The 18,853-nt window shown below is 54.0% G+C and overlaps 1 protein-coding gene across 3 annotated transcripts in view; it reads left to right on the top strand.

The window, feature by feature from the left end:
- WSCD1 (WSC domain containing 1) overlaps positions 1-18,853 on the top strand; it is a 55,121-nt gene that overhangs the window by 389 nt on the left and 35,879 nt on the right. For 2 of the 3 annotated variants that reach the window (XM_037742132.1, XM_017538866.2), the window contains exons 1-3: positions 1,153-1,231; positions 11,136-11,859; positions 18,454-18,568. In XM_037742132.1, the coding sequence (XP_037598060.1) occupies positions 11,430-11,859; positions 18,454-18,568 (545 nt within the window). In that variant the 5' untranslated portion in view covers positions 1,153-1,231; positions 11,136-11,429. Of the gene's footprint in view, positions 1-1,152; positions 1,232-11,135; positions 11,860-18,453; positions 18,569-18,853 lie in introns of those variants that run through there. The other variant, XM_017538868.2, reaches the window with a different exon arrangement.

Genomic DNA, 18,853 nt, shown 5'->3' with positions numbered 1-18,853 from the left:
AGAGAGAGAGAGAGAGAGAGAGAGAGAGAGACAGAGAGACAGAGAGAGAGAGAGACTGTGGGTCAATGCCCAGTATTCCCCTCTAACCGAGAGTGTGTCTGTTAGTGGACACCAGTGTGTGGCATTGTTTCTGTGGGTGACTATGTCAAGGTGTGGGTCGCTGTGTGCTGGTGTGGAGCCGTGTAGTAAGCCGGTGGGCGACCCCCAAGGGTGAAGACACTGGAAGTGGTGTTGGGTATATGTGGGGCTCAGTGTGCTTCTGTGTGGGGTTGCCTCACATTGTGTGAGAGTGTATGTGTCCCAGCAGGGGCTTGTTTCTGAGTATAAATGTGTGTGAAGCTGTGACTGTCCGTCTCTAGCTCTGCATGGGACGGTGATCTGGTGTGTGTGTGTATTAGAGTGCTACAAACTGTGTGTCTGTGTGTGTACGTGTGCGCGCCTGTCACAGTGGCCCAGTCTGCTTCTGGGTGAGTGGGGCAGAGCCCAGAGAGTGTGTGTGTGAGTGTGGGTGTCGTTGTATGTGTCTGGGAAGCGGTGGTTTGGTGTGTGTGTGTCGGCAGTGTGGGGCTGTCGCTGAGTCTGCATCGGAGTCAGAGTGGCGGCGTGCTCCTCTGAACGGCGGTGCCCTGTGCATTTGTGGGTCTGTGTCTGGGTGTGAGCACCATGGTGCGTGTGTTAGAGCCCGTGGGGCTCCCACGCAAGGCTGTGGCTCTGGGTGAGGGGTGGGGGTGTGTGTGTGTACCACAGTGGGTGGCAGCGCCTCTGCTCGTCAGTGGCGCGTGTGGCCCGCCCCGCGCGCGTGTGTCGCGGGCCGGGGCAGGGCGTGGGCCCTCGCCTGCGAAGCCACGACCCCTCCCCCGGCCGGGCGGGAGGTGCGCACCGGCGCCTCTAGGACCCGGCGGCGGCTGGCCGCTGTCCCCGGGCCGCGCGAGTGAGCATGTGCAGAGCCCGGCGCCCGCTCGCCCGCCCGCCGCCCGCCGCCCGCCGCCCGCCGCCCGCCCCGGCTCAGCGCCCGCCAGCCCCGCCGCTCAGCCCGGACGCCGGCAGCCCCGGGGAGCCAGGCGGCGGCGCCCTGTGCCCGGGCCCGTGGGTCCGCTCGTCGCGGGCGGCCGGGGGCGTGCGGACGCCGGGGCTCCCGGGCTCCGGGCACTGCGGGGGCTGCGGGCTCGGCGCCCGGGGGAGGCGGGCCGTGGGCGCGGGTGCGGGCGCCCCAGCCGGCCGCGATCGCCGGGTGAGTCATGCCTTCCGGCGCTCCAGCCGGACCCCCGCGCGGGCTGCGAGCCGGGTGTTCCCCCCGCCGCGGGCAAACAAGTTTGTGCGGACGCGGCTGGGAGCGCGGCGGGGCCGCACCTGCTCCGGCTGCGGAGCGGGCTTGCGGGGCGCGCTTTCTCGGGGCCCCGGGGTGGCTCGGCCGGGGCAGGGGAGAGTGAGCGGGTGCGTGCGGGGGGCGGGAAGCGGGGGGCGCTCGGCGCGGCAGGAATGGGGCGGGGGTGCACGAGGCTCCGCACGAGCCGCGTCCCCCTCCGGAGTGCTGAGAGCCCGTCCGTTTCCCGGCAGGGCGCTGCGGCTGGGCCCGGGGAGGGGGCGAGGGCAGGGTTTGGGGTGCGCACAGCCTCCCTCATAGGCGGCGACGTTTACCCAGAAGCAGCTCCCTCTCGTTCCGCTACCAAGAGAGGCTTCCGGTCAGCGGAGGGTTTGCTCCGTCTCTTGGTGAACTTGAACAGAGGCAGAGGCAAGAGCAAAACGTATGTATTTTGTCCGGAATATTCCCCGGAGTAGAGCTTTGCGTCTTCGTAGGTGTGGACGGAGACCCGCGACTGGAGGCTGTTTGCGTTTTTCTCTGCCACTCAGGTCAGGAGCGTACCTGGCTGGGTCCCCTGGCTCCGGGTAACCTCGCTGGTTGTTTTCCTGAGCATTTGTGCTCCTAGGATGATGCCTGCTCTGCTGATGGGGGGTTGCAGGTGGGGAAGGGGACCTCTCTTCCTTCCGCTGAGGGGTGGGAAGGCTGATAGAGGAGTTCCAGTGCCATCGCCCTGTACTGGGGTCCAGCTGCTGCCCACGCTGGCCCTGTCCCTGCAGCTCCCAAGATGGACAGATGCAGGACTCAGCTGCACTTTTCTAACAGGAGATAGCCCCACCCCTCTTGTTGCTGGAACTGCATGCTTAGGTTTTGGAGGCAATTGGGGTATCCCTCTTTGGGATCGGGAGTGGGGGCCTTTCTTTTTTCCTGATTTGGTTAGGTTGCCTGGGAACAGGAAGTGAGGGCGGTGGGGAGTGAAAGTTAGAGGAGGTATAAAGCTGGCTTGCCTTGCACTGTCTGCAGTCACCCCTCCCGGTGACTGCAGGTGCTGGGGAAAGAGCTAGGGAGGTTTCCTTGGGCTATGGGAGAAGGAGGTTTGCCTCTCTCAAGCATGGCCCCACCCCCACCCCCACACACTTAGATTGACCCCCAGAAGATCCTCTGGGAAGGGGCCTCAACCCGGGAAGGGGCCTCAACCGGCTGCCAGAGCCCAGAGTTTCTAGGAGAAAGAGCAGGAGCTCTCCCAGGCACTGGAGCTGAAGGAGGCTTGGTGGTGGCTGGGCTGGTGACTGAGACTGACCTGCCTCATCTTCCCCACCAGAAGGCCCTCACCTGTGGCTGCATCCTCCCGGCCTCAGCAGGGCCGTTTCCACAGCTGCTCTGTAAAAATGCCTTCTTCTGGGGTGACGGGGTCCGTCTCTTCAGTGGGCATTGGCGCCCTATGGGGTACTGTGCTGCGGCCTGCAGCATGTCTGGCTGGAAGTGAAGAGACGCTGGGATAAGGCAGAAGGCCGGGTGTCTTCCTAACCAGGCACAAGTGGATACTCAGGACCGCCAGTGGGTCTGCTGCTGAAGCTTGAGCCTCAAACCTGATCTGTTTAGCCAGAGTACTGCGGAGTGAGTCACAGAGCTGGTTTCTCATGTCATCAGCCTGAGCAGGCAGCTCAGAGCCTCTGAATCCAGAGCCTCCAGGCCCTGAAAGAATGCCTCAGAGCAGGGCCTCCTGGGAAGTGGTGTTTCTCATCGTAGAAGCTCCTAGCTTGTCCTCCCATCTGGCCCAGACCCCCATCAGCCTTGATGAGACCAGCTCGCTGACTCTTTCTCTGGAGGTACAATGAAGTCAAGGCCGAGGACTTTGGGCCAGCTCAGTGTTTAGACCTTCAGGGTCTTGCCTTAAAATGCAGGTGATAATCATATACATCAGCAGGGTCGGAGCTGGGCCCCAACATCTGGGGCTGCTCATGTGGGGAATGAGGGAATGAACGTGGCCTTCCACTCACCACCCTCTCCCTGGGCCTCCTGGTCTGGCCTTCATGTTCTTCCTTTAATCTCTCCTCATCATGGCTTTGATAGTCATGTTGACATACGGCCTAAAAAATTATCAGAAGTGTGCCACTTGGAGAATGTGGTCAGGGAGGAGCTCTGCATATGCCCTGCCTCCTGGTGTGGATGTGAGAAGTGGATGGAAGAATGGGCTGGATTAATTTCATAAGCTATAAAATACAACGCACCTGCTGGTAGCTAGCTGTTAAGGCCCCTCCCGTCCACTTCATTTCCCTTCCTTTGCTGCTGGAAGCCCCTGGAGATGTGAGCTTTCTCCCAGAGAGTGGCTCCTTTGGCATGAGGGGTCGTGAGTATTCTGAGGACAGGAGTGTGCAGCAGGGTGTCTTGGGCTCCCTCCCATAGCCCAAGTCCCCTGTCCCAGTGGCAGCATCAAGCCGGGCAGGTCTGACTTTGGTTGGGAACCCCACTCACTTGTCCACCTGTATCCAAGTCACTCAGTGGGATTTGAATACCTGTTTACCTTCTAGATTCTGAAATGGGCCCGAGACGACTCTTAAGTTTTCACCACCAGGTGGGAGAAACACATGAACAAGTGAACAAAATGGTTCTATAAAAGAAATAGCCTAGGCTAGATGGGGTGGCTCACACCTATAATCCCAGTATTTTGGGAGGCCAAGGTGGGTGGATCACCTGAGATCCGGAGTTCAAGACCAACCTGGTCAACATGGCAAAACCCATCTTTACTAAAAATACAAAAATTAGCCAGGCATGGTGGCATGTGCCTGTAATTGCAGCCACTCGGGAGACTGAAGCAGGAGAATCCCTTGAACCCAGGAGGCGGAGGTTGCAGTGAGCTGAGATCACGCCACTACACTCTAGCCTGGGTGACAGAGTAAGACTCTGTCTCAAAAAATGAATAAAAATAAATATAAATAAAATAGATAGCTGGAAAATGTTGCGATTGGCCGTTTCAGTAGTAAGAAAGGCTCCAAATCAGCTGACTGGAAAAGAAAAATGCCAGCCCCTAAAATGGTGCTTGGAAGGACCTCTGTCCCTGGTATTGTACATATGAAGACCATGTGATATGGTTGATGATGATATGCGCTTGGAATCAGAGCCATTTAGCAATAACTGTATTTGTTTAAGTTAATTGGGCTTCTGTCTTAGATTCTGCATCTGTAAAATGGGGATGATAATGATTTTGACCACAGAAATGTGTGGGAAGATTGCTCATTCATTTGCTCATCTGATCATTCATCTAATGCACTTGACGGTTGGTGAAAGTACCTTGAACTCTAATGTGGTATGTTAAAGTTTTTATTTATATCAGCCCCAGCAGTGGGTTAACTGCAGTGTTTTTCCTCCTTTGCATGGAATGGAGTTTTGACCTATTATGTTTTATACCTTTTATCACCATATTAAAATTTTGAATCTTTTATCAAGTTCTGACATTCAAACTGTCAAGAGATTTGCCTCATCAAAGACAGGGATCCCACCCCATTTGCATTTCCCAGACCTTGTTCCCACCAAGGGCCCAGCAGATTTTTGTTTAGTGGGTCTCTTGCTCTTTTTCTCAGTCTCCAGGACCCAGAGTTGTGAGGCCTGTGAGTAATGGCAGCATGGCCCTGAGCCTTGAAGGCTGTCCAGTCCAGCAGGCACGTATTTTCAGGGCCTTCCCTCTGCCCCGCCCAGAGGTGGGCAGAGGCACTGACTGTGCCTTTGAGAGGCTCCCACGCTGGGGGGAGAAGTAGGGACATTAGCAGGGAACCCTGACTCAAGACCACACACCACCCAGGCACAGTTTGTAACAGCATCCAGCCTCAATACCTAGCACTGGGGAGGGGTTCTGCTCCAAAAATCAGGGAGGCTTCATGGAAGAGGTGGCATGAGTGCCGAACCTTGATGGCCTGAAGCATTTCAGAGCCATGAGATGGGCCACAGGCATCCCTGGCTGGTGGAAGGGCGTGCGTGAAGGTGCTTGAGGCATCTCTCGCTGACCAGGGGCTGCTCTGGTGGGATACAGGACTTGCTTGTCAATCCCTGGGAAGCCATTACAGGAAGTAGCATCATTAGTTTCTCGTATCAGGAAGATCACTTTCTTAGACAAGAAGGGGACAGCATTTTGGAGAGGGGATGGGGTCCAGAAGCCAGGCACTAGGTCTGAGTGGGGCAGGGGCAGGGGGAAAGTCATAGAAGGGGAATCCAGGAGCTGTGAGCCCAGCTGGAGCCTCCTGATTATACTCTGCCCAGGCTCTGAGGCTGAGGTCCCCTGGCTGCCAGTCACTGAGGCTGGGGCTTCAAGCTTCTAGGACCCAGATGCCCATCACCTTCTTATCTGGAGAGCAACATTCTGGGCCCTGTTCCTTGTCTCTGGGGCCCTTGCCCTAAAAAGAGCAGACATCTCTGAGTCCCAAGAGATTTGCAACCCTTGCTGCAACTGCCACAGCTCAGATGTTTCTGGGGATGCCTGAAGTCATTTTCCCCTCAGCTGCCACTGCCTGTTCTCTCTGATTGGGGGTCATAGGGAAGTGGAGTCATCTCACTGAACCCCAGTGGCCACTGGCTGCACCTGGGCCAGCTCTGAGTTCTATCCTCCAACTCCCAGCCCCAGGGACTGCCTCCTCTCCTCTCCCTGCTGCCATCCCTCCGTCTCTGGACCCCAAGCCTGGCTGAGAGATGGCCACCTGACCAGCCCAAGCCACCCCTCATTCAAGCTGGGCAACTGCTGCTCCCTCTGTCCCAGATGGCAACAAAGTAATAGACAAAGGCTCAGGTTGTCTGAGTCCCCAGGAGCTCTGGGCTCCTGCTCCCTCCTGAGAATTCCAGAAGCCCCTTTGTTCTATTATTCCCTCTCATGCTTGACAGCGAGCTCAGGATCTCCCTCCCCAGGCCCTGCTCTTCTCTATGGTAACCCCAGGGCAGGGCAGTGGGGGTGCACCTTTGTCCAGCCCTGGTGTGCCCCCCCAGCAAGGCCAAGGCCCAGGCAGGGATAGAGCCCCCAGCCTCCCCCTGAAGCACTCTGCAGGGTTCCAAGATGGGAGGTGCCCACTGGAAGCATGCCTTGGGGAACAATTCTCCAGACTTTCAGAGGGGAGGGGTCCCAGGCTGCCTCCCAGTCCCAGTGGGCTGGGGCGGGAACACACACCTACAAGGCAGTGTCTGGAAGGCTTGGCTGGGGAGACACCATGTGTGGCATCATCTCTAGGAGCTTCAGCCTGGCATGACTTCAAAAAGGTACTGATGGAGGCACACTAAACTCCTTTCAAGAATAAATCTTGCCTCATGCGAAGCCAGAGCTGGGACGGGGAGAGAGATAGGAAGCTTAGTGGGCATGATGTAGGCTGTGGGAGCAGGTGGCCTGGTCTGAGTGCTGGCCCTGATCTGCCTGGCTCTGGGCAGCATGCATCACCTGGCCAAGCTTCAGAGACCTGCGTGCTCAAGTGGGGTGTGCAGGGCATTTGCTTGGTGGGTTGCATGGAGCAAATGAGATAGCGCAGGTAACATGCACAACCCAGTTCACCTATTAACACTGCAAATGCTTAAGAAATGGTGGCATTGACAGATAAAGCAATTGCTAACAGCAGTCTTAGCATGGGGATCAGCTGCGAGCAAGAGTGGAATCCTGGGGGCGCTCCAGGGACTGTGGGGGCTCAGAGTTGGGGAGAGGCCTCTTAAGTCTGACTTTACCAGTGGTGCAGCTACCACAGGCCGGTCCTCCAGCTTCTCCTTGCTTGGCTCTTTTGCATTCATAACCAATCCATGCTGCAGTCTGTAGGTAACAGTAACAGGTTTCACATCCACTCCCTGATTTGATCCCATAAAGCACATTTACCCCCATTTAACACACGATGAGCCTGAGGCCCTGCCCCATGCAATACTTTGCTCAAGGTGGTTTACTGTCATGGACAGCCTGCCGGCTTTCGGGTGTAGTGGGCACAGCTGGTGGCCTCCCAGGCCCTATGCAGATGGGCAGTGGCTAGGAATATGCCCCCCTCCCCAGGTGTTGGCTGTTTCTGCTGCCTGACTTACCTCGTGGTTTGGCTGTGAGCCCTTGTGCAGATGCTCCAAATTACTCAGCCCACCCCCAGGCCTCTTTTGGGTTCAGCCACTCAACAAACATTTCCCTTCACTGCCCTGCTAGCACCTGGGCCAGTTCTGAGTTCTATCCTCCAACTCCCAGCCCCAGGGACTGCCTCCCCTCCTCTCCCTGCTGCTGTCCTTCGGTCTCTGGACCCCTAGCCTGGCTGAGAGATGGCCACCTGACCAGCCCAAGACACCCCTCATTCAGACTGGGCAACTGCTGGGGATATGATAGTATCTATCTTGTTGGATTGGTGTGAAGTTTAAGTGAGATAATATGTAAAGCATTTAGCTGATTACTGAGCCTGCTACCTCTGCCCCAGCCTAAAGGACCAGCTGACCCATATTTCCCAGCTGTGTGCTGGGATCTGGGAACATGGAGATAAACCAGGTGTGACCCATGCCCTGGAGGGGCTGCCAGCCTTGAGGAGAGAGAGTGTGTTGGCTGTAAGGTGTGGTGGGAGTCCAGGGCAGGTGACAAGTTCCTGATGCTTTTGTTCCCCCCAGCCAGCCTGCCCGCAGTGAGTTTTCCAGGCTAGGAATCTGCTTTGTGATTTTAAAAGTTGGGAGTGTAGCCTGCTTCATAGAAGACCTGGGCCGTGAACATCTGGCCTGCAAGTGGCTGTCCGTTGTATCCACACCAGCACCCAGCTCCCCAGACCAGGGAAGGCCCTTCTGGGAAGGGGGAGCACCAGAAAATGCTTTGGAGGACCCTGGGACCCTGGGTGAGGTGGATTGAGTCCTGATTCATCAGCTCTGACCACTCCCCACCCCAGCCCTACTTGTATTGTAGATCCAAACCCTATCTAGAAAGTCTATATGAAATTCACAGTATACCCTGCCTTCGAAATTCTGAACTGTTGAGCCACTGCCTGCCTTTCTGCTCTGTCTCATCAGAAACCTTTTCACAGCTGGAGTGCTACCCTCTCCCCTTCAGTTGTACAGGATTTTTCCCTGATGTGAGCCTCCTTTGTAACTGGAGCCCGTTTGTGAGCAGACCTGCAGACCCTCCTGTGTGATAGAATTACATCACAGAAGGGATGACATAAAGCCAGGCACTCTTGTTAACTCTGTGTGCCTGAAAGCCCTCAGCTCTGTTCAGCTGAGTTCCTTGACGACCTGGGGCCTGTGCCCTGCACTGCTCCCTCTCTCCCACATGTCAGGCTTCGTCCATGGCTCTGGGTAAGTGGAATTTGAAGTTTCACTGCCCTGACCCCATAGGAGTAGGTTTCTGATGTCAGGATTTGCATATCCATTTGTCCATGGCCTCGTTCATTTAAAAACTGTATTCATAGGCCATGTGTGGTGGTTCATACCTGTAATCCCAGCACTTTGGGAGGCTGAGGTGGGTGGATCATGAGGTCAGGAGTTCAAGACCAGCTTGGCCAAGATGGTGAAACCCCATCTCTACTAAAAAATACAAAAATTAGCTGGACGTGGTGGCAGGCACCTGTAATCCCAGCTACTCAGGAGGCTGAGGCAGGAAAATCACTTGAACCTGGGAAGTGGATGTTACAGGGAGCCGAGATCACGCCACTGCACTCCAGCCTGGATGATGAGGCAAGACTCCGTCATCTCAAAAAAAAAAAAAAAAATTCATAAACAAAGATCGCTGAGCATCCACGTTCCCAGGCCTGATGCTGGGGCTGGTGTTAGGACCGGGAACTGAATGAGGCCTGGCTTCTAGCTCTAAGTGGATTACAGGCTTCCGAGGGTAACTGTCAAGTAGACGGTCAGCTGTGATCAGCCCCAGGATGGGATGAGGGTCAGCAGGGTCTGTGGAAAGACTGAGGAATCTTCAGGGAATCCTCTGAGGAACAATACCTGGCCTGAGCCTTGAAGGATACACAGAGATTTGATAAGTGAAGAGGAAGGAAAAGGCATACATAAAGGGTAACTTGTGCAAAGGCACCAAGGCAGATGTGCTGTGATTCCCGGTGGCTCTGTTGGAATGTAGAGTGTGTGTGGAATGTGCATGTGAGATGGGGAAGCCAAAGGAAGGGGGCCTGGCAGGAGATGAGGCTGGATGGGCTGGATCACGAAGGCGCCCTTCTATGTCATGCTAAGGAGCTTAGAGTTTATCCAGTAGCCACAGGGAGCTATTGAACGGGGTTTTAAGCAGGGGCACACCATGATCAGATTTGCGTGTTAGGAGGATCACCCTGGCAGCCTTGTGGAAGATGGATTGGAGGGGTCCAAAGCTGGAGTCGGAGAGATCAGTCAGGATTTCTTGGGATTTTCTCTGTGGTTTTACAAATCTGACGAGGCTGTCTGGGGTGGGCCTGGCAGACACATCAGCCTAGAAAATACAAGCTCTGGAGACCCTTCTGCAATGGCTTCCCAACTCAGAGTTTAATTCCAGCTTCATTTGCTGATTACTGAGTCTGCTGCCTCTTCCCCAGCCTAAAGGACCAGCCAACCCATATTTCCAGATATCTGCCCTCCCCAAGGGCCTCAGAACCTGGCGGCCCTCACCATTTAATCAGAGAGGGTCATGCCTGTCTGGGCCCCTTTGCGTCTTCATCCCAAGCCTCCAAGCTTTCTGGGGGCCTGGAATGCCAGCTCAAACATTGTCCTTCCTCTCACACCCGCTGTCTGTCTCTGATGCACAGAGCAGCCATTGAGTGGCTGCAGAGGCCTGGCGAGGGGCCCGGGCCAAGTTAGTTATGGGCAGTGGCTTAGTCACGCTTCTAGGGGCCTTTTCTTTGGGATAAGCCTGTCCTTGTGTTAAGGGCTTCACTCACACAGCAGCCCAGCTCGTGGCAGCTGCAAAACCCTCTGCCAACCCTAACAGCGCACTTCAGAGGCACCGCCAATGGGAACCAAAGCCCAGAGTGACAGCTGAGTCCTGGGGAGCGGAGGGACCCAGGGAAGGCAGATCAGAGAGCCTTCCGCCTTCTCTGCTCTGGGTGCTCAGCCTCTGTTTGCAGGTGCATGGCTCAGGCGCTACCCTGGTCCTTTGATTCTGGCCTCTGGAGTCCAGGAGGTCTGGGAAGGGTACACAAGCCCCTCCCTCCCCCAGGGCCACACCCTGTGTGAAAGTCAATGACCAGCCTCTGCAGAAGCTCCTTCCAACCCAGGCTTGCAGTTCCAGTGTACTCCTGGGAGTCAGCCGATTACGTGCATATATTAAGCATCTGCAGCATACTCCTGCCTGGGCTAGGTGCATTTGTATGTGGCAGTGTCTCATTGCAGGCTGGGCCATGTCGTCATTGAGAGTATAGGCTCTGAACTCAGACTCTTCAAAACCTTGGCTCTCCTGTTTACCAACTGTGTTGCTTTGGGAAAACTAATTTGCCTTCTTTTGCCACAGTTTCCTCATCTGTGAAATGAGGATATGATAGTCTCTACCTTGTTGGATTGGTGTGAGGATTAAGTGAGATAATATGAAAAGCATTTAGCTGAGTGCTTGACACACTGGAAATGCTGAGGAAAGAGCTTCTGCTGCTGTTCCTCCTCCCCCTTATTGCTATTGCTGTGATCACCAAGTTCTCATTACTCCTCAAGGGGAGAGCTGTTATCCCCATTTTACAGATGGGGAAGCTGAGGCTCAGCAAGGTTAAGCAACCTAACGAGGGTCACACAGCTGGCCAGTGGCAGAGCTGGGATTCAAACCTGGCTTTGTCCAGTGCTTCTGCACCACAGCTGGTCCCTTGGATAAAGCACACACAGGGTGAGGGTGTCCCAGCCTGGGAGAGCCGGGTAGTGGACCCGCCTGTTTCACCTCAGTGCTCTTTCTCCACCTTTCCAGATTTCTGCACCAGGAGATGGGGGTCGGTAGAAGCCCGGGATGGAGATGTCCTTGACACCTGGGCAGAGGCTGCAGCTGCAGCTGCAGGACCCTGTGGCCACTGGAGATAACTGATGGTGCCATTTGAACACCTGCTGGAAACGGGGCAGGAATAGTGAGTGACCCCAGGAGATCACAGGCAGGTGCCAGGAGCCAGGATGCAAGGATGACTCCACCGGAGGCCCTGGCCTCCCTCCCGCCTGGGCGCTAGGAGCCATTGGGGGGCTCCAGCCAGGAGCCCTGCCTCCCAGGGGCATGGCCAAACCTTTCTTCCGACTCCAGAAGTTTCTCCGCCGAACACAGTTCCTGCTGTTTTTCCTCACAGCTGCCTACCTGATGACCGGCAGCCTGCTGCTGCTGCAGCGGGCCCGAGTGGGCCTCCCACAGGGCCCCCGGGCGCCTGGCCCCCTGCAAACCTTGCCCGTGGCCGCTGTGGCACTGGGTGTCGGCTTGCTGGACAGCAGAGCCCTGCATGACCCTCGAGTCAGCCCAGAGCTGCTGCTGGGTGTGGACATGCTGCGGAGCCCCCTAACCCGGCCCCGGCCCGGCCCCCGCTGGCTGCGGAGCCGCAACTCAGAGCTGCGTCAGCTGCATCATCGCCGCTGGTTCCACCACTTCATGAGTGACTCCCAGGGACCGCCCGCCCTGGGCCTTGAGGCTCCCAGGCCTGCCATCCACAGCCGAGGTAGGCGCTCAGCTGCATTTGGGGGAGCTGCTTTCAGGACCCCTATTCGGAGCGACAGGTTTGGTAGCCCCTTTCTCTTTCTGGCCATGTAGCAGCTGGAGAAGTAGGCACCACAGGCCCACGGCCTTCACTGCTAGATGGTTCTTTCCTTCTGCTCTGCAGGACAGGAAGGGGCCTGTTCAGGGTTTTGCTCATTCACCAGCTGGAATTCCACATGACTCAAGGCTCAGATGTTGTGAGCAGGTCACTTAGAGCTCCAACTTTGGGTTCAGACAGACTTTGGCTGGAATCCTGGCCAACATTTGTTTTTTTTATTCTCAGAGAATCTAGTAGGAAAGTGTCATTGAAAACGTGAAAATAGGCCAGGCGCAGCGGCTCACACCTGTAATCTCAGCACTTTGGGAGGCCTAGGCGGGCAGATCACTTGAGGTCAGGAGTTTGGGATTAGCCTGGCTAACATGGTAAAACCCTGCCTCTACTAAAAATACAAAAATTAGCCAGGTGTGGTGGTGCATACCTGTAATCTCACTGGCATCTGGAAAGCGGAGGCTGCCGTGAGCCAAGATTGTGCCACTGCACTCCAGCCTGGGCAACAGGAGACTCCGTTTTAAAAAAAAAAAAAAAAAAAAAGAACATGTCACTTGATGTCCCCAGGTCTGTCTGAAATGGAGCTAAAGACACCACTCCAGGGCTATTGTGAGGAGTGAGTGTCATAACACAGAGCAATGGGTCACAAAGTGGGGCCTCTGACCAGAAGCGTCACCTCTCCCTGGGATTTTGTCACAAGTGCAAATTTGGGCAAATTTTTGAATTTTTAGTTGAGACAGGGTTTCACCATGTTGGTCAGGCTGGTCTCGAACTCCTGACCTCACAATCCGCCCGCCTCAACCTCCCAAAGTGTTGGGATTACAGGTATGAGCCACTGCGCCCGACTTCTGTGCAGGTTTTATCAGTGTAACTTATTTAGACTAGAGTGTATATGACTGGCAGAAGTCAGAATTTCTTGAAAGGAAGCCATGTGAAATGCTCACGTTTTGAAAATAGACCTGGGGATTGCCACTGACTGGGCCTGTAACCCTGGGCATAGTGGGCTCCATTCCTCTCTTCATTGCTTTCATCCCCCACACACTGATGATCCACCACATGAGTCTTCATGTGTGCATTTCACTGTGCCCTTGAGGAGCTCAGTCTGGCGGTGCAGTCAGATATGCACCCAAATAATTTCTACAAAGCACGGCCAAGGTATGCTAGAGGTATGTGCCAAGGGCCTGTGGACTCAGACAGAAGTGACCTTTATAACAGACCAGCAGCCTCCCAAAATGCTGGGATTATAGGCGTGAACCACCATGCCCAGCTGAGGTAGGCGAATCACCTGAGGCCAGGAGTTTGAGACCAGCCTGGCCAACATGGTGGAATCCTGTCTCTACTAAAAATATATAAAAAATTAGCCAGGCATGGTGGCAGGCGCTTGTAATTACAGCTACTTGGGAGGCTGAGGCAGGATAATTGCTTGAACCTGGGAGGCGGAGGTTGCAGCGAGCTGAGATCGTGCCATTGCACTTCAGCCTGGGTGACAGAGAAAGACCCTGTCTCAAAATAATAATAATAATAGAACTGACAAGCAGAGGGGAGGGCTCAGCCCTGAATAGAGAGTGTGTATGTCTCAGGGAACCAGTGAGGACCCTTTTACTTTAAGTTACCCCTAATGACTTACAGAAGCGTTGGAAGGGGATCCAGTAAAAGCTAGAGAGATTGTGGCTAGATAGAAGCAAGACTGATATTCAACTTTATATGTCCGTGTGGTCTTAGCAGTTGCTAAAATAATTGCAATACTTCCAGGTTGGTTGGAGATGGTTCCTGCCCTGGGCTGCTGGGGTGCCCTCTACACTCTGCCTGCCTCCCCAGTGGCCCCCAAACCTCCTCCTTATCCAGCAAAGAGAGGGTTAATATGCTTCTAGTGCCAAATGGTGGCAAATATGAATGGTCAGCGCCCTCCATGGGTTGTCAAATATTGTGAATATACCCCAGGATTTAAGGAAGGATTTGCTCTCCTTTGAACAGTGTAAGAACCAAGTCTGGGGAGGCCGTGCTGTCTCATGGCTGGAGATCATCAGGGAATGGGGAAGGCAGGGTGCTGGCCTGTAAAGCCCTCTGGGTCCCCTTCCTGTCGTGGGGCTCTGTAGGCCCTGCACAGCCAGCCCTCCGGACAGCTGCTGGGGCCGCAAACAAAGCGGGCGTCTCTTTGTGGCCCGGGCAGCCCGCCATCCTCCTGAAAGGGGATCCTGCAAGGCGTGGAAGCTGCAGGAGGCTCCATCAATCACTGAGCATTTCATTATACCTTGGACAACATCCATAATGGAATAAAATGTCAGTAAGTTTACTAGGGGAAAAATAGTAACTTCTCCATAGCCAGTTTGTTTTTTATTGATAGTAATTTCCAAAGACATTCCAATATCTTCAAAGCCATCGTTAATAGCCTCACGGCATGTCCATTTTGATGTGCAAATGAACAGATGCAGAGTCACAGACAATAATGCAATGCCTCCATTTCAGCCGAAAGTAATAAATCCGCCTCAGAATGGGTCCCAGTGTATTCCTTGGAAGTTCTTTCTTTCCTGCACATTCTCGCCTCTGTCAGGGAGTTAGAAAAGCTGTTCATTCTGCGTCCAGATAAAAGAGCTGCCTCCTCCTCACAAACAGAGGGGCCATCTGTGTCTCGGGCCCTTGCTGCACACTGAGACGGGGCCGGCCAGGCCCGGGCTCACTCTCCACACGGTGAGCTCCATCAGGTGACCAGCTGGTCTCAGATTGGCCACTTCTTATTTCCAGAACTGGAGCCTGACTGCTTGCAACCATTTTTTTCCCTCTCTTTTATTAACGTGTTAATTATTCAGCTAATATTTACTGATCCATCCATCTCACGTCCCAGGTTAGAGGGTAGGATCAGAATAATAATGGCTGTTACTTATTTGAACATCTGTTACGTGCCAAGCATTGTTCTGTATAGACATACATCTGTTATCTCATGTAATTTAATCTTCAAACAGCCTTATGATATAAGTGGCACTATCATTGTTTTAATGATGAAGAATTTGAGTTTTGGAGAAGAAGAGTAATTTAAATATTTTCATTATTAATAACAATATATTAACAGTAAAAACAGTTGCTGCTGAGTAATTACTGCATGTCAAGCCTTGTATTAAACATTTTACATGTGTTACCTTATGGAATTTTCACAACTACCCCATGGAATTGGCACCATAGCCCCATTTTATAGATGTGGAAGTTGAGGCTCAGAGAGCAGCAGCTGCATATCCCAGGTGGCACAGCCAGATAGTGGTGGAGCTATTTCCAAAGGCTTTTTCCATCCACTTCCCCAGAAGCACATAGAGCCTGGGAAGCACATACAACCACGTGCAGCCTCAGCCTGGGAAGGTCTTGAGCCCAAGACCTTTTCAAGCCCAAGGTCTTGAAAACCTTGTGGTTAATTTCCCATCTACAGTGATAAATGTTTAATAATCCTGAGCCTATGGTTTGGCTGTTTAATTGAAAGCTGAAATGGAACTTTTTTGCTGAGCAACCCATCCGAAATTTCTCAAATATTAGTTTTCTTTTACTAAGTAGGCAGGCAGAGGAGAAGGATCCATTCTCGCTGAGCTGGGTGAAATCTCTGTGCAGTGGTCCACGCTGGTGGTGGTGGACTGAGCCTTACCAAAGGAGAGAGATGCACATGGGGCTGGATGTCTGGGCAGCAGTCCTCAGGGGAGGATGGTAGCATGTGCCTGTGGGCATAGCCACATGTGCTGAGGAGCATCCCCAGATGAAGCTGACATCAAGAGGCTCAGAACCTGGCAGGGAGCCAGACCATTTGGCAAACGTTGGTGAAGATGGCCATTGTTCCCTTCTCAGCCCTGGGGTTCTCTGGTCTGAGGGTCTCCTGGGTGCTTTGGGTCTTGGTGTGGTGGGGAGTCCAGTCTCCTGCCATCTTGCTTCTTCTCTGCTTTGCCTTAACATAGGGCCCTGGATGTTGCATCTTGGTGTAGTCAGTAAAACTGTCCTTGCCTTCATATGTGTGTGTGTGTGTATGTGTGTGTGTGTGTACAGACATATATATGTGGTATATACATATTTTGTTTTTCTGACAGAGTCTTGCTCTGTCACCCAGGCTAAAGTGCAGTGACACAATCCTGGCTTACTGCAAACTCCACCTCCCAGGTTCAAGTGATCCTCCTGCCTCAGCCTCCTGAGTAGCTGGGATTACAGGCATGCATCACCACACCCAGCTAATTATTTGTATTTTTTTTAATTTTTATTTTTAGTAGTTTAGTAGAGGTGGGGTTTCACCACGTTGGCCAGGCCGATCTCGAACTTCTGACCTCAAGTGATCCACCTGCCTCAGCCTTGCAAAGTGCTGGGATTACAGGCGTGAGCCACCTCTCCAGCCCCCGCCTTTATATTTAGGATCTCTGCTAAATATATACCTTTGCACCCTCCAGGCATGTCTGTATGGTTTTTAGGAGCTGGAACCCACTGTTCACAGTCAGGTGTGGGCGTCGACATTGTGCCTATCCCTGGTGAGTCACCAGGTGGGTCTCCAGCTCTGGTGAAGGTGTGATTCCTGCCCTCTAGGAGCCTTAAGTCATGTTGCAGAGATGGGATGCACAGGTATGAGATATATATATATATATAATTTTTTTTTTAGATAGAATCTCACTCTGTCTCCCAGGCTAGAGTGCAGTGGTGCAATCTCAGCTCACTGTAACCTCCACCTCCCAGGCTCAAGCAATTCTCCTGCCTCAGCCTCCCTGGTAGCTGGGACTATAGGCACATGCCACCATGCCCGGCTAATTTTTGTATTTTTAATAGAAACCAGTTTTACCATGTTGGCTAGGCTGGTCTCGAACTCCCAACCTCAGGTGATCCACCCGCTTTGGCCTCCCAAAGTGCTGGGATTACAGGCATGAGCCACTGTACCTGACCAGGTATAAAAGATTTTTGACTCCAACAGCTAATGGCAAGGGTTTAGATGATGGGCAAGGTTTTCAGGCACAGCATATAAAAACTCAGAGAAGCGGGGAGGCCATTGTGTGCTGGTACAGTCAGGGTCAGAGAGCTAAGCCCCGAGGACAGCAGGAAGCAAAGGGTGGGTAGGAGGGATGAGCAGTGACAGGCCCAAACCCGGGGGCAGGAGAGATGAGCTTGAGCAAGGGGAGGCGATGCAGGTGGGCATGTATCTGCTCAACAGGTGAGGAAACTGTGGCACAGAAAGTTGAGGCGATTTAGTGAGGGCAGAGGTAGAATTAAATGTGGCATTTACTGTCAGAAAAGTCACTCCCCGATTGGGTCCCAAAAGTGGATGGTTGGTAGGCTCCCTCCCCCAGGGCACTCAGTGGTGACCCCTAGCCACTGCCTGGACCAGGTTCTTGGCTGGAACAGTGACGGTGTCCCCTGTCCTCACGGGGCACCCAGGACTGTGGACCATCAGGACTTTTCTCCTCACTGAAAAGCTGCTTGGGAGCTGCTGGCAGGCGTCTGGGAGGTCTTAGGCGTGTTACTTTCCAGAGACAGCCTCATTTCTCTGGAGGCAGCCGTGCGCTCCTCAGGTGACAGGAATGAGCAGAACGCAGTAGTTCCTGGGGAGATGTGTGTCGTCTTTATCACAGGTGCCCGATCCAGATCTCGGCACAGCGATTGTGGGTGTGCGTTCACAGCTTGGGGACTGCGTGACGGTGTGTTTGCAAATTCCCATGCCGCTCCTTCAAAACACTGGTACGCGTGACATTTACATGCCTACCTGCATTTGCATTGGGACTGCCATCTCCGAGCTTCTCTGTGCATCTCTGGGCGATGTCTCCCTCCCTCAGGGTGATAGGGCAGGGCTGTGACAGACTCCCATTGGCGCATGCATGGGTGGCCTCTCACTGCCACTGAGGCATGAGGGTCCCCGGCGTCCCCTTCCAGGGATGTGTGCAGGTGACCAGCCTGGAGAGGCCTCTGCAGTCATGTGGCCCTGTTGTTTCCCACACAAGTCACTGTCTTCCCACTCTAACAGACTCTGCAGGCACTCTCCAGAGATGGGGCCTTGCTCTGTCTTGGGACGACAGATTTTACCTTGAGATAGCTCTCCTCGTTTGAAAGATCTTCCTTAAATTCACTAAAATCAAACTTGCCCTAAGTAATGTCTTCTCTCTGGCCCACAAGGAGGCAACAACCCTGTCTCTTAGGGCATTTGCAGAGGTAGAGAGGCCTCTCTGAGAATAGGGAGGGCAGGGCGGGCGAGGAGTTGGTGAGAGGACATCCGGCCATCTGGACTTACGAGTATGGGGCAGTGGTCAGGCGGATGCCAGGCTCCTGGCGGCAGAGCTGTCTGGGTAGACAGTGGGCCATTAAGAGAAAATGGGCAGGAAACAAACAAGAGGGAAGTGTCAGATGCCCACTTGGCTCAGCACTTAGGGGGAGGTTGCATGCAGCACTCACTCCACGGGTTTCTCTGAGAGTAGCCTTGGCCAGGAAGGGAGAGATTCCCTTGGCTTTTCCTAAGGGTGGGCCCATGATCCCTCGGCCTCCGGTCTCAGCCATGCTTCCTTCCTGCAGGCACCTACATTGGATGCTTCAGTGATGATGGCCACGAGAGGACTCTGAAGGGGGCTGTGTTTTATGACTTGAGAAAGATGACTGTCTCCCACTGCCAGGATGCATGTGCCGAGCGGTGAGTGCTAGGGGACTGCTGATTCTAGTGGGAGGAAGGTCCAGGGACAGTCCCAGAATGAGGAGGCATATCAGCTGCCAGTTGGCTGTCATAGCATAATTAGAACTCATTGATAAGCTCCCAGATGTCCAGAAGAAAGAAAGTTTGTTGGCAGGTGGCCTGGGTGCTGGGAGCTGGGTGCTGGGTGATGGCCTGGGGGCCAGGAGCTGGGTGATGACCTTGGTGCTGGGAGCTGGGTGATGACCTGGGTGCTAGGAGCTGGGTGATGACCTGGGTGCTGGGAGC

The sequence above is a fragment of the Cebus imitator genome, unplaced genomic scaffold (genome assembly GCF_001604975.1).
Source record: "Cebus imitator isolate Cc_AM_T3 unplaced genomic scaffold, Cebus_imitator-1.0 Scaffold115, whole genome shotgun sequence".
In the NCBI taxonomy this organism is placed as follows: domain Eukaryota; kingdom Metazoa; phylum Chordata; class Mammalia; order Primates; family Cebidae; genus Cebus; species Cebus imitator.
This window is presented reverse-complemented; position numbering and strand designations above follow the sequence as displayed.